This window comes from Pimephales promelas, chromosome 10 (assembly GCF_988280905.1).
Source record: "Pimephales promelas chromosome 10, fPimPro1.hap1.1, whole genome shotgun sequence".
NCBI lineage: Eukaryota > Metazoa > Chordata > Actinopteri > Cypriniformes > Leuciscidae > Pimephales > Pimephales promelas.
In genome coordinates, this window is record NC_142778.1 from 46455 (window position 1) to 60611 (window position 14157).

At 40.6% G+C, this 14157-nt stretch overlaps 1 protein-coding gene across 4 annotated transcripts; it reads right to left on the reverse strand.

Moving 5' to 3' along the window:
* Positions 1–2208: 2208 nt before the first annotated feature.
* Positions 2209–14018, reverse strand: LOC120459975 (uncharacterized). 4 transcript variants are annotated; one of them, XM_089135232.1, is made up of 16 exons: positions 13390–14018; positions 12563–12621; positions 12144–12268; positions 10299–10486; positions 10111–10215; positions 9919–10033; positions 9662–9806; positions 8377–8497; positions 6514–6669; positions 6390–6427; positions 6277–6306; positions 4992–5164; positions 3899–4320; positions 3132–3231; positions 2775–3015; positions 2233–2676 (listed from the first exon to the last, which is right to left on the reverse strand). In XM_089135232.1, exons 3-16 carry the CDS (start codon positions 12264–12266, stop codon positions 2603–2605), a joined length of 2031 nt encoding a protein of 676 aa, XP_088991358.1. In that variant the 5' UTR covers positions 12267–12268; positions 12563–12621; positions 13390–14018; the 3' UTR covers positions 2233–2602. The 4 variants fall into 4 exon arrangements, 3 of the variants coding, with proteins under 3 accessions (XP_088991358.1, XP_039503486.2, XP_039503485.2); XM_039647552.2 differs by having other exon boundaries at positions 2234–2676; positions 12563–12631; XM_039647551.2 differs by having other exon boundaries at positions 2234–2676; positions 12563–12678.
* Between the last annotated feature and the right edge of the window lie 139 nt (positions 14019–14157).

A 14157-nucleotide genomic window follows, 5' to 3' on the forward strand; every position in this document is an offset into this window, starting at 1 on the left:
ACGTCCGTATTTAAACCCGCGCCGCGGGGTGGAGTGTGAGATGCATATCTCGAACGCCAATGTGCATTGGCTTGTTTTAAAAAAGGCTGCCTAGCGTGATCCCATTCCAGTCGACGTCAACTACATCATCTGTTCCCTCCTTTTCAAGGGATACGCATACGCAACCAGGAGTGCTCGCGGCAGTGGAGCGTTTTTATGATTTCCACTCTGGAGGGTGGTTTCAATTTTTTGCGTTTTTAAGCCCCAAAAACGCTGTCGCCATGTAAACGAAAGGCACATCCAATAAAATATTTTTACGTTTTCACCTGCGAGCGTTCTCGTGTAAACAGTGCCTGAGATGCACTTTGCCTCGCCTGAAATGTAGTCTAGAGTAGGCGGCTGCAATGAGGGGAGGAGTTAAAAAACTGCAGGCAAGCGGACAGATCTCCTTCTTGCAGTGAATCAGACACCTGTGAGATCAAAGTCTGATATCGCGGGATTCACACCCGTGAACGGTGTTGCTAATAAACTGGATGTAATTTCAGTTCTGTTGCTTTTATAAGAAAATAAATATAAATTAACAAGACACCCAAAGTACTTGTTATTAATTACATCAATCTTTTTTTTACAAACGTGTACATATATATATATATATATATATATATATATATATATACAAATTATATGACATAACCCATATCACACTGTGCTAGAGTTTATTGACACATAACATACGCTACACATAAAAACATGACATCAGAGTTTTAAAATCAAACATTTTAAAAGAGAACAATACATCACAGTTGTTTAAACCAATGAGCATTGAGCGGTGTCGTCAGCAAGTCGATTCCCATCGTGCGTTTGATCAGCGCGGTCGGTGGAGAGCAACTTTGCGCGACTCCGACACTTCCGCCTTGCGCTCGCAAGAGTTTTTCGACATACGTCGGCATGACATCAGAGCCAGGCGGACCGTTCTCGGACACATTTCTAACCGGCGTGCTTCTCGCGCGATCACCGGTGATCGGTTCTGTGCAGATTTTTCTCATCTCAAACAAGCCAAACGATGACATAAGTTTAGTCATGTGATCTATGTTGTACCAATAATAGATATTCATGTTTACTGGTTTTGTGCCTGCTATGTGCTAATCACTTTTACACTGCTGCTAAAATGTTACTTCACACACTCTTCGTATCACAGTCCTGCGCAGATGACAGAACATGTTCACATGTCCACTCACATTTGCTGCCCCGCGGCAACAGCGGAGAGCAGTCGCATTTTAGACCAAACATGGCGACTGAGTGCGACCTGGAAACATCACTGATGGGGAAATAAAATTATCCTGTTTGAAGAATTGCTTGATAGCGTTATTATTTATTTTCCCACCTGTATCATCTCGGTGAGCTTCTGTGAGGTTTCACACACGTGCAGTAAGGTGAATTTAGGAGTTTCTCATCCACACTGAAACGTTGGAAAACGCCTGAAAACGCTAGTGTGGACGCAGTTTTAAAATATATCTGGATTATTGTGGACATAGCCTTAGTGTCTACCCATTTTGAGCTTCTTTGCCAGATTATTGCTAGCCGCTCCAGGCTTGTGGAGGTGTTTCTCTTCTAACCCTACATGTAAGCGGGTCATTAATTTCGTCGTCTCGTGTTGGAATAAGCTGATTTCTGTCCAGTACCTGCTGTCCCTCTGCTCACTATCCGTCCATCGACTGGGGCTGTTTACCTCCATCCATCGCCATTACCTCTCTGCTTCTGGTGTGAGACCTCTTTCCAGGACTAAGAACTATTCCTGAGAACATTATTCCTGATTTCACCTCCAGTTCCACAATCAAGTCCTTATTTTCTCCTGTGAACGGCAGGCTATAAGTTCTTTTGTGACTGAATAAATTCTGTTATCCCACACTTCTTGCATTTGGGTCCTCTCTACGATCTCTGACAAAAGCAACTGGATTACACTGAACACAGAATACTTTTAACTAAAATAACATGACAGACAAATAACTGAATTATTTGCACACATCAGTATTTGTCAAGAAACAAATAAATCAATAATAGAAATATTGATTTCTTACATTTACACTGCTTTAAAAATATATTGAAACTGATTCTAATTAATGGAAGTGGCCAAAAATGTGGTCTGTTCGTCATACAAATCTTATCGTAGGATTGTAGTCTTATGGACTACATTTATGATACTTTTATGGTGAATTTTTGTTTTGGTCCATTTAGGAGCTCAACAGACCCTGGTGACTGTCTGCTTTCATTATATCATATGAAAAAGAGCAGCATAAACATTCTGATAAACCTTAATTTTCATTCCTTCATAAGGGTTTGGAAAAACAAGGGTGAATAAATGCCAGAATTGTCATTCTTTACTGAACAACTGGTTTCTTTATTGTTAATAAAAGGTATAATTTAGTGAAATTACATAATGTTATTGTACTTTGTTATTGTTTTGAAGAGGTGTTGATGTGTTTCTTGATGCAATCTCTAAATTTGTATTGACAGTAAAAGTATGAAGTATGTTGTCCTACAATGTGTGCTTTTTCCATGACTAGAGGGTATATAAAGAAACAGTGTAGTGGTGGTTCACAAAGATCCAATAAGATGATTTTGATTAGTCAGTGACGAACTGAAGAAACAGCACAGCCAATGACACAGCAATTACCCAGAATGCACCTCTATCCAGAGCTGAAACAGAGAAGAACAAACATACTTTGACATGTGCTGTGTCAGGCTTTGCACACAGGTCTGTGCACTATTCGTATATATGCGTGTAAAACCCTTACTGTGAGAAGAAGTGTGGCTAGTGGAGGGCTTAGCGACTGGTACAGCAGTCAGGCTCGGTATAGCAGTCGTAGAGCTGGTTTCTGTGGCTTTTATGAGTCTAACAGGCCCTGAACGGATAGTGTAGTTGTGGGTCTGAATGCTGTTTACTAGAGCCTTGTCTGTCGTTTCCGTACATGGATCAGGACATCTCTGGGTTTGTTTGGTGGAAACACAAAGGTGCACCAGACACTCGACATACATCTAGACAGACAAATGAACAGAGTTTAACAACAGACATGTCAGAAGGATCCACCTGTACATAGAATGTACTTAAAGAGGTTATCAAGCAAATTGAGAACACAGATAATGAAACATACAGTGTCTCCCATTATACCCAGAGAACCAAGATATAAGCGGTAAATCCGAACAGTGGAAATTGACGTCAAGATCTCAAAGGTTCCATTTCCAGGTGCGCAGCTGAAAGAGAGAGCCGGGTGAACAGATTTAGGATGGAAAGAGAAAGGGTCTTCTAGTCAAAAAAACATGAAACAAGATGAGAGGTATTAAAGGGAGATGCTATTAAATCTGAATTATCTTCATTTGAGATTCCACCAATTATATCACAAAAACAGTTGAGTAAGAATGAGAAGTGCCCTGAATCTTATAACATAACCTATAATTTAGCTTTCTACAATTACACTTTAAAAGAACAAAAGTCTTTTGTTACAATCATGTGTTTATAAAATTTGGTACAGATTGAGACTCAGACGAATGCCATCAGTGTAAGTCAACGTAAATGAAATTCAGGGGCATATCATCTAAACGGCACATCTACCTCTCAATCTTTTGGGTGGAAGAAGAAAAGGAGTGAATGCTGCTGGTCCAGGTGCTGCCACATTGCCAGGGTGGTTGCCAGGGTGTTGCTATGCAGTTGCAAAAGGTTTCTAAGAGTTTTTTAGTGTGCTGCTATGCACCTTTAAGGGTGTTGTGTGTGGTTGCATACAGGCCCAAAGTAAGTCTTTGTGATATTTTTGGGTCAGTCGTTCTGAGAACTTGTTAAAATAAACAACTCTAATAACTATTAGCAGTAGAAGTAGTTTGAGCAACAAACTCAGTCTTTGTCAGGGCCAATGTTGATACTAACCCGTGGTTCAGCAGAGGCCGTGAGTTTGCAAAGTCTTGTGTGTCTGACTCAACACAGCGGCCCACCATGAGCTCCGCATGGGCCAGTGAGCAGTTGGAGAACACATGCAGGTCCAGCGAATCCATCCTGCCTGCAGACCGCAGCTCTCGAGCCGCACGCACCAGGGGCAAACTGCGGATGCGCGGCAGACGCGTCTCAGCGGCCATAGGGCCCTCTCCGGGGAAGTGGAACTCAATCCAGAAGGACACTGCACCAAACGTCTCCACTTCGGACGGTGTGGAGATTTTAAAAGCTGGAGCTTTGGCTTGTTGGCCGGGAATCCGGCAGGCGAGTGGGAGAATGAGAGTGCCAGCACGGCTTATAGTGGAGTTAGGATTGATGCTGCGTAAAGTGTTGGTGTACAGCAATTCTGAACCTAAATGCTGAAAAATATCAAAGATGAAATAGCAATGAAATCAAATTAAAATGAAATATTTAAAAGCACCACCACTCACACCTTACGTCGTTCCTATAATTTCTTCAACTCTCACCATTTTTTTAAGAGTTTAATTTCTCTGCTGTACTCCAAGAAATATATAAACATATATTTTAGTTAATTTGTTTTTTCTGTCATTTTTTCTTTTAAAGGGCACCTATTATGCACCTTTTTACAAGATGTAATATTGGTCTCGGGTGTCCCCAGAATGTATCTGTGAAGTTTCAGCTCAAAATACCCCACAGTTAATTTATTATAACCATTTGAAAATGTCATTTTGGGCCCTGTTTAAAAATGAGCTGTTTCGTGTGTATACCACCTTAAATGCAAATGAGCTGCATTAGTAACAGCTCATAATGCAAATGAGCTGTTACTGGAGGTGACGGTGGATCGCAAACAGTAGACGACGATCCACACTTGAGGATTAACTTTTAAGCCACAACAACAGGATTAACCCACGACAGAACATTTATGTTTCCAAGAGACATTACCGGCTGTCGTTGAAACACAAGTGTACAAAAAAACAAATGTACCGAATAAACTGGTGTTATTGCTATAAATCTATAAAGACACTAATAACTACATCTACAGTATCTACCAAGTGAGAACTTTTGCTACCATTCTCTTGGTTCCACAGCCCGTCAGAGAGAAGGTGGTGGTCACATGGGTTGTGTTGTAAAACACTGGGCATGCCGGATCATTCAGCTGGAGGTCCGAGACATGAAGCTTCTCCAGGAAGGACATGGGCAGCACTAGAGTCATCTGAAGCTCCCGCTCCTTACATTTCAACTCTGACAGCCAAATAGACATAAGAAATGCTCTTACATTTGAAACAAAATGAGGACGAGACGGGCTTATGACAAGTTAGTGGACGCTTTCGAAGACAGGCCTGTGCTCATGCAGTTTTATACATATGAGACAGGTAGATTTGCTAGTGCATATAAGTTTTCAGTTTTTTGTGTCATAGATTGTGATGAGTTCAGGTTTTAGTCTTCAGTTCTGTTCAAATAAAAAACAAATTATGACTGAAAGAAAGCCGTGAGCACAAACCAATGAAGAAAAGATTTAAGAAAGATCATCAATCCACCATGGAAACATTGCACATCATTTGCTGCAGGTCATATTTTTTATCTGTCAAAAATCAGAAATAGAGAGCACATCTGTAGTGTATTGTGATGTATACACTGATAAAAGCATTATGTTTAGGTTCCAGTGTTTTTTGCTTGTGCTGTTGTGTGAAAGTTTAGTGTCTGTGTGCTCTTTAATGAAGGTGTAATTGGTTTCCTTATGGATGTCTGTCAGTGTTACTGTACGTATTAGATAAGGAATACTACAACATCTGAGGTGTACAGTATCTATAAAACAAATGGAGTCTGCATTGAATAAAGCGCTGTAGAAATGAAGGTGACTTCAGTTGCACATTAAGGAGTGCAGGCTGAAAACAATAGCTGGGTTTCCTATGACGTCACGCCACTGCGTTGCCATGGCGCGAAATGCAAATGGAGGGCAGGAAGTGATTTGCTCTATTTAGAAAGCACTATAACAAACTCAAAATGCCTGTGTTTTGCGTCGTTGAAGGTTACTTAAATCGATCAAACCACGAGGAGTTTTTATCGTGTACCAAAAGTTGTTGCTCATAAGGGGGGAGAATGCAAGAAAAATCTCAATTGAGTTGAAAAATCGCTCCTCTTCATAAAATAAGGATCACCTCCAACATATGTTTGACTTTGTTTATATCTTTCTCTTGTAATAGTGTGTAAAGTAATACAGTACGGACTTTCCTCCATCTCGTGCAAAACTGCACTCTTCACTCCCTGAATTTTGCACATCATCATAATCACATGACCAAATCCAGCTATTGAGGAATATTGTAGTGCTGCCATTCAAACAAAGGAATTATTACCTGTTCCTGGTGGCAAAGGATCTGTTCGTGCTGAAAGAGAGTGATATTAGATTATAAAGATTATAGGCATATGACCACCCGGAAAACATGGAAAGGGACTACATCAGTCTTACTTTGTTGCAGCCATATACACCTGATGCGAGACTGCAGGCTGTGAAACAAACAGAAGAGAGTTTTCAGCAGTGAATTGGTTTTATGAAGTATTGGGGTTGACTCCTTCAGTGAGCTCCTTGCTACCTCTGAGTGTTTGCAGCAAAACAGATGGATAGCAGGTGAGCAAACTGGTTAGGTCCTCGGACCCAGGACAGGGCGACGGAGCTCTGGGAATTCCTGCCTGTTTCCATTGGGGAGACGAAGAGGCCTGGAGGACCAATCACCGCGATTTCAGACACACTGCAATGACAAACAAAATTAAAACTGCAAGCAGCATTTATCAGTTCAGACCTTTAAGGCCTTTAAGCACAAAATAATAATTCTAATTCGCTTTTCTCAACACTCAAAGCGCTATACATAGAGAGGGGAATCTCCTCAACCACCACCAGTGTGCAGCTCCACCTGGATGATGCGACGGCAGCCATAGTGCGCCAGAACGCTCACCACACACCAGCTTACTGGTGGAGAGGAGACAGTGATGAAGCCAATTGGTGTATATATGGGGATGATTAGGAGGCCATGATGGACAGAGGCCACTGGGCAAATTTGGCCAGGATGCCGGGGTTACACCCCTACTCTTTCGAAAGGCATCCTGGGATTTTTAATGACCACAGATAGTCAGGACCTTGGTTTAACGTCTCATCCGAAGGACGGTGCTCTTTGACAGTATAGTGTCCCCATTACTATACTGGGGCATTAGGACCCACACAGACCACAGGGTGAGCGCCCCCTGCTGGCCTCACGAACACCTCTTCCAGCAGCGACCTGGCTTTCTCAGAAGGTCTCCCATCCAGGTACTGACCAGCCTCAGCCCTGCTTAGCTTCAGTCGGCAACCAGTCTTGGGTACAGGGTGATTTGGCTGCTGGCCATAAAAGCCATTCAGTTTTATTGTACTCTTTGACAATCTCTATAGGTTTTCCGTGAATAGCAGTAGGTACCGCCATAACCTGCGTCTGCTTATTAGAAAAGGATACCACTCTCTCTTAAGTCTTATTCAAGTTAAAGAGCACCTATCATGGATTTTTGAAAATGACTGTTCATGTAGTGTGGAATATAGCTCTAAGGGAATGAAAAACATCCTGCAAAGATTTATATCTGAAAGTGCACCGTATATAAAGTTATTGTCTTTCAAAAGTGAGAGTCGACTCTGAGTCAATGAAATGAATTGTTTTTGAAACGAGTCATTAGCTGTTACATCGTGATGTAGAGAGGTCATTGGCCGCTCCCAACAACTGCGCACGCAGACGGAAGTGTAAACTTGAAGTGACGTCTAGAACACATTCAAAAACTCCAGCTGAATCGCGTCATGTCGAGGAGACGCTGTGGTCTACATTGCAAAGACAGTTCAGCCACTTGTTTCCATTGTCCAGGGACGAGCATGTGAAGAATCAGTGGTCAGAGTTCATATTTGCATCGCCCGAACCTTGTGTTCTCATCATTTTAATGACGAATCATTCAAAATTCAAAAACCTAAATGAATTCAAATATGGATTCGCAAGCCGGTTGTTCCCGAAGGAGGGCTCAGTATCCAGTGTATATGGATCAGGTTCGTCCTCCTCCGAATCACAATCTGTAAGTATTATTAATAATGTTTGCTGTTATGTTTTCTGTAGCATGCACACTGTAGTTATTTTGTGTTGTGTGCGTTGTGTCCGCGCAGCTTCTAAGCGGGGCAAAGTTATTTTTGTTTTTGATATTCACCAGACATTCATTGAAAAATGGCCTCTAGTTTGCACTCCAACTGGACTTCAACATGCAGAAGAAAGATATCCATACCGGTTTGGACAGCAGGAGGTCGAGTATATGACTGCATTTTCATTTTTATGCTCAATAAGGCATATTTGAAATAAGAATGACATTCCTTTCTAATGAAATTTTTATTTGGGGTAAATTTATTTGAGCATGAAACGGTACACGACTCAAATATGACTGTCCTGTCTGCGTACCTTGAGTCCACAGTAATACTGAGCTGGACTTCTCCAAAGGGCAGGACGTGGATCACAGCGCCCCCTGCTGGACTCACTCCCGTGAACTCCGGCACAGTGGAGCAGTCGGCTCTGCTTTCAACTGCAATAACACACAACCAAGAAATCTGTAGTAGCACACAGTAAAACTGCCTACAAATGTGCATGGTACATGGTGCATTGTGTACAGGGCTCGACATCAACACCCACCAAACCCGAACTTCAGCTGTTGTGTGCAACGCAGCCACTGCTACTAGCCTCTTGCATTTTTTCATTTTATATAATATACATTTTCCAATAGTAGTCTTCTAAAAAGGCACCTGAAATAATAAAAACTAAGTGCTGTGTAGTGTTGTCTAAAACTCTTCCGCAGGATACACAAAACAAGCTGTGTAATCTCTCCGACAGAAAGTGACACACGAACCCGCCTTCCCTCACTCACTTGCTTCGTTTGGTCTGGCGGATGAATATTGTTGGCATTGCAGGGCTTGAATTTCAGCGTGGGACTGCACATATTGAGCATCATTTTACTCATTCCCGCAGACTCACACCCAAAGGCTATATATAACAGTATAATGGGTCTGTGCGTCAGGCCTTAAAAGGGCAGGAGCCTTATGTACCAGATGCCAACTTAATATTATATTAAAGATAATATTAAAAATATCTATATGGCCGTTATTCCTTATGTTATTGATGTCTAAATTGAGGCCAGTGAAAATGCTGAGTGGATAGTGACTTACATAGTGGATAGTGATTTTGTAACTTTGGAAAACCACTAGCCTAAGTGGCCGGTGAGCAAAAAAAAATGTATGTTAAGTCAAGCCCTGCTTGTGTACAAACACAAATCTAACTATATTATCTAATGTTGTATCTATATATTTTATGTGAAAACCTTTTGATCCTTTTTGAAGGAACTTCTTCAGTGCTGTGTAATGAAGTTGGCTGAGAGAACGTACAGTGTTCAGAGCTGGAATCTAGGAAAATACTCTAAAAATTTGATTTGACATAATTTAGAATTTATTACATTTCAATATCAATACTTCAATTTGTGTTATGGAAGACAAGGGATTATTTCATTCCTTCTATTATTTTGTACTATTATTATACAATACTTGATTGGTATACTGTAAATATGCAGTAGTTTTACCCATTGCAGTGAGATTTTTCAGTAGTTATGTTGTTGAATGTGTTTATTTTGAAGGCTTCAAAAAACAGTACTGTAATTCAGTGTAAAAGTTGATTGTGAAGAAAGAGATGAAATGCTAACCTGTTATTAAGAGATGCACCGATACAGTGGAGAAAGGCTTTGCCTCGTTGAGAATCTTCACAGACGCAGGGAAATCCTCCACCCTGATCTGCACTGAATACTGACCCGGAGACCCTCCGCCTTCATACAACAGTGTACACGTCTCCTTTCAGGGTTAAAACACATGGGTGTTTGGAAGAAACAAGAACTTGCAAATAAAATAAAAACTCATGTAACTATTTAATTGAACTGAATATTTAAAGGTAAAGATGACTGACTTCATTAAGGCGCATAAATTCACCAAGGCCATTCTTCTCATAACGACAGCGAATCTCATCTCCATCCAAATCCATCACATTTACCGGGATTTCCTGAGGACAACCAGCTCTTATCCTGGTATACAGAGATACAAGTTTCAAACACACAGTATGTTTTCTATTTCCGAAGTGTGTTGGCATGCAGGGCCTTACCTGACTGGAGGAGGCAGCGACACGTATGGAGGCTGGTTAACAGCGTTAGTGTCCGGTCGGACAGACAGATCTGCTCTTGAATATAGAGACACGACTCCATCGGATCTAAAGAGGGAACACAATATATTGGTGTGTTATATATTTATTCACTCCACGGGTCATTTCTTGGGCCGTCTGTGATCACCAACCCGATCTGAAGAGTAGAGGTGTGGTTTTGAGGGATGGTGTTCTGCCACTGACGGAGGCACCAGCCGGGAGACGGGAAAAGCCCGGTCAGCGGAGACGAGCTGAGCTGGTCCCGGCAGTGCACTTCAGGACACACTTCATCCAGCGCTGGACAGGGCAAAGTGGACACCAGACTGTAATGAGCCCGGACCTGGACACAGAGACACCACACATTAACCCTATATACCGGCACAAATCCGCTTAAAACTCGCTGTCGGTCTTGGGGAACAACTTATTAAGATGGGTCGAGTTTGGTGAGTCCGAGTTTAAAGTCCTTTTCCAGTTATAGTTTGGTGAAGCTCTTTCTGACGGCTGTCGCTCTCTACACTCAGGGTTAGGAGACGTCTTTTACTCGCCTTGGGGGCCGAACCGTTGGCAGAAGCTATAAGAACAAATATTAATATTTGTGGGTTAATGTAGCAAATAACCAACATAAGATTACCCTGTGTGCCGACGATATTTTGGTTTTCATGGTGAATTCTGAATTTTAATGAACTAAAAAAAGAGATGGTGTTTGATCCCAGAGCAGTCGGTGCTCACAGTCCCGTTGTCATTCACGATACTCAAATCAAACAGGTGTGCTCTTGGCATCTACATTGATAACATGCTCACATCATGGCAGGTTCATGTTGACAAATTATATTCTAAACTCCAACAAAGATTGTATGGTTTCAACATAAAAAAATCATGACTGTTTAATCAGGCTGTTCTGGAAAGTCTAATGAGCTATGGGATCCACGAATGGTACAGTAATCTCTCTGTAAAATAAAAAAAAACAGACTTTACAACATTATCAAGACTGCAATGAAAATTGTGGGATGGAAAGACTATCCATCGCCCCAAACATGATATGAGCAGTGTGTGTACAGAGGATACTAGCTGACCCTTTTCACATCCTTCATCCTGAATATGTGCTTCTGCCTTCAGGAGGTACAGACAGCCCAAATGTCGAATGAACCGCTTTAAAAACTCATTTGTTCCCATTTATTGGACTTTTGAATGACAAGGACAAAAGCCTATAATTGTCTATGGTTTGGACTGATTACCTAACATCATCCATTGCTCTATAATTTTTATTTAGATTGATCTATTTTGATTCTAACCCTAACCCTAACCCTAACCCTAACCCTTAATTGTATTATTTTTTACTTTTTAATGTCTTATTATTATTATGGAAATGAAGCATGCACTGTGCCCAAGACAAATTTCCCTAAGGGTACAATAAAGTATACAACAACAACAACAAAAATAAAAATGTGAATAATGAAATATGAAATGTTTTTTTTTTTTTAACTGATACTTTTAATATGAAACTAAAATTGAAAATGCTATTAGTCAATTGTTAGTCAATGTCTTGAGGAGTGCGTTCAAACAATTTAGAAAAAACACCTGTTTTGCCTCAGAGACATGCAACACAATAAAAACTGATATTCTGGGGAAATCAAGCTAGTTTAATATTGCTTATTATATCATATAAATAAGACGGTAAATCATCCAGGGGATTTCTTACATTGAATTCTAACTGCTTTCCAAAAGGATCCATCAAAAGCATGCAGTGTCAAGGTGTTTTTCATTGCATTTTGTACATTGAGTAATAATTCATAACTTCATCTTGCATGTCGTAAAAACTAAAATTCATCAAATTCATATTATCAGATGCTACATATCATCACTGCACTCACATTCCAGAGTGAACCATAAACTGAGGAAATAAATGAGTCCTGAATCAGAGGCTTTAAATCATGACACATAGGACAAGATGTCTCTTAAAGATTGAAACTGTTGCTGTAATGATGAATGAATCTCACCTGTTCGGATCCGTCCTGGTCAAGCACCTCAACACTGACGGCGGCGCTGATGATGGATCCGGCAGTGATGTGAGGCAGTGAAAGCACACACACCATCAGAGTCCACACACCGGCACAAGCCATCGCTACACACGCCGAAAGCAAGATGACAACCGTTCAGATTAATCTTTGTAAATTTAGGATACAACTCAGTCCATTTTTTCATTAGTCTATGAACATACTCTGTGGAATTGTGTCTTATCATCATGATAAACTCATTTGCACATGCTAAACCCTAAATGTTTTCTTTAAATTTCACAACAGCTTGTTTAAAGGTATTATTTTTCAGGAGTCATTGTCAAGTTAGGATTCAACTGTCTCTGGATTCGCCGTACTTACTCCTAAAACTAATCTCTGGCATGTGAAAGAATCAGACGTACCAAAAGCCTCCTGATGTCCCGATGTCTTCAGAAAGATTCCCTCCGTGATTTATCAGGAACTGGGAAAATCATAGATTAGACAACGTTCAGAACTCAAGAGTGAAACATCTCGTTTCCTGGCATCAATGTGAAAGTAAAATGTTGTAAGAAAGGATGCCAAACTGGCTTGGTGAGAATTGTTAAAGCATTTGGGTCTTTTGTTTAAAGATTACATGTCAAGGAGTGTGAATACCAGGAACAGACTGAGTTTAATAAAGCAGAACAAGAAAAAAACAATCACATATCCTCATTCATTCGAGACACAGAAATCACATCTGCTTATGGCCAGCAAAACGAGAACATGTATGAGGAAAACACATCTACCAGCCGGGAAGCCGTTTGTTCTTGTTGAACACTCGAGCTCATGTTTCAGATCAGCCGGTTTCGGCCTCACACACACCGTGCTATGTCTCTTAAGTGTCTTAGACTACTTTCTTAATCAATTTCCCACCGAGTTTAAAGTTAGGTGTTTTCTGTAGTAGATTTTTATGAGTATATATGTCTTTAGCGACATGATTTTAGCATTTATGGGCGGTAGAAATTTAATTGCCTTCTGGATCAAAAAACTGTTGGTCGGTCATTTACTTTCCATACAATCAACAGCTCTATTAGGAGCAATAATAGAATAATAGATTATTTCCTCTGTTCCGAACACGGCTGTCACCAAATGTTTTTCTTAGGTTTATATGGCTCTCACTAAATACCAGGAGTTTGAAAATTTAAATCTACTATTTAGATAAATTGATATTTTAACATGTATTATAAACATCGTGTAAAATTATAATTACCATCTGAATGAAGCTTTTAATTTGAATCAAATCAGCATATTGTCATTCTTCTGGTTCGTCTCCACTGAAGCCTGGAGTTTCCACTGTGTTGATTTCTCTCACAACCCAAAGACATACAGCTGATGCTTGTGAGTGTGAGTGTGTGTGTGTGTGTGTGTGTGTGTGTGTGTGCGTGTGTGTGTGTGTGAGTGTGTGAGTGTGTGTGTGTGTGCGCGCGTGTCCTGTGATCCGTGCAGGTGTTTCGCCTCATCTGTCCTGAGACACTGGATTATATAACTTATTACAATCCAAACTATGTCTAATGCTGCAGTTCCAACAAAGAAAGTGATATTTAATTTACACCATAAGAATAATTATGCTATTCATGTTTCTAAATGATACTGAGGACTCTTACCAAAAAGCTAATTGAATAAACTAAGGGTAACACGACTGGTTTCAACCAAAAAGTAATTGAGTGTTGTATAACTCTGACAGAAATGCAATGATGTCAAGGCTATAATGTGATTGGTTGTGAAAGCACATGTGATCTAAGTCAGCCATTACACTTATCAATGGTAGACCTGAGTAGAACAAGACCATATCTGAAAACACACGCTTGTAAACTGCCCTTGTGGTCTACAAATCTATTTACACTCTAAACCTTGTGCTGAAGTTAAAGAGACGTCTTGATTTCAGAGCTAATGATCTGATTGAGGCCATTTGACCAAACAAATTAAAGAGAGAGAGAGAGAAACCTTGCATAAGCTTTCAGAAAACTGGAATCAGGCA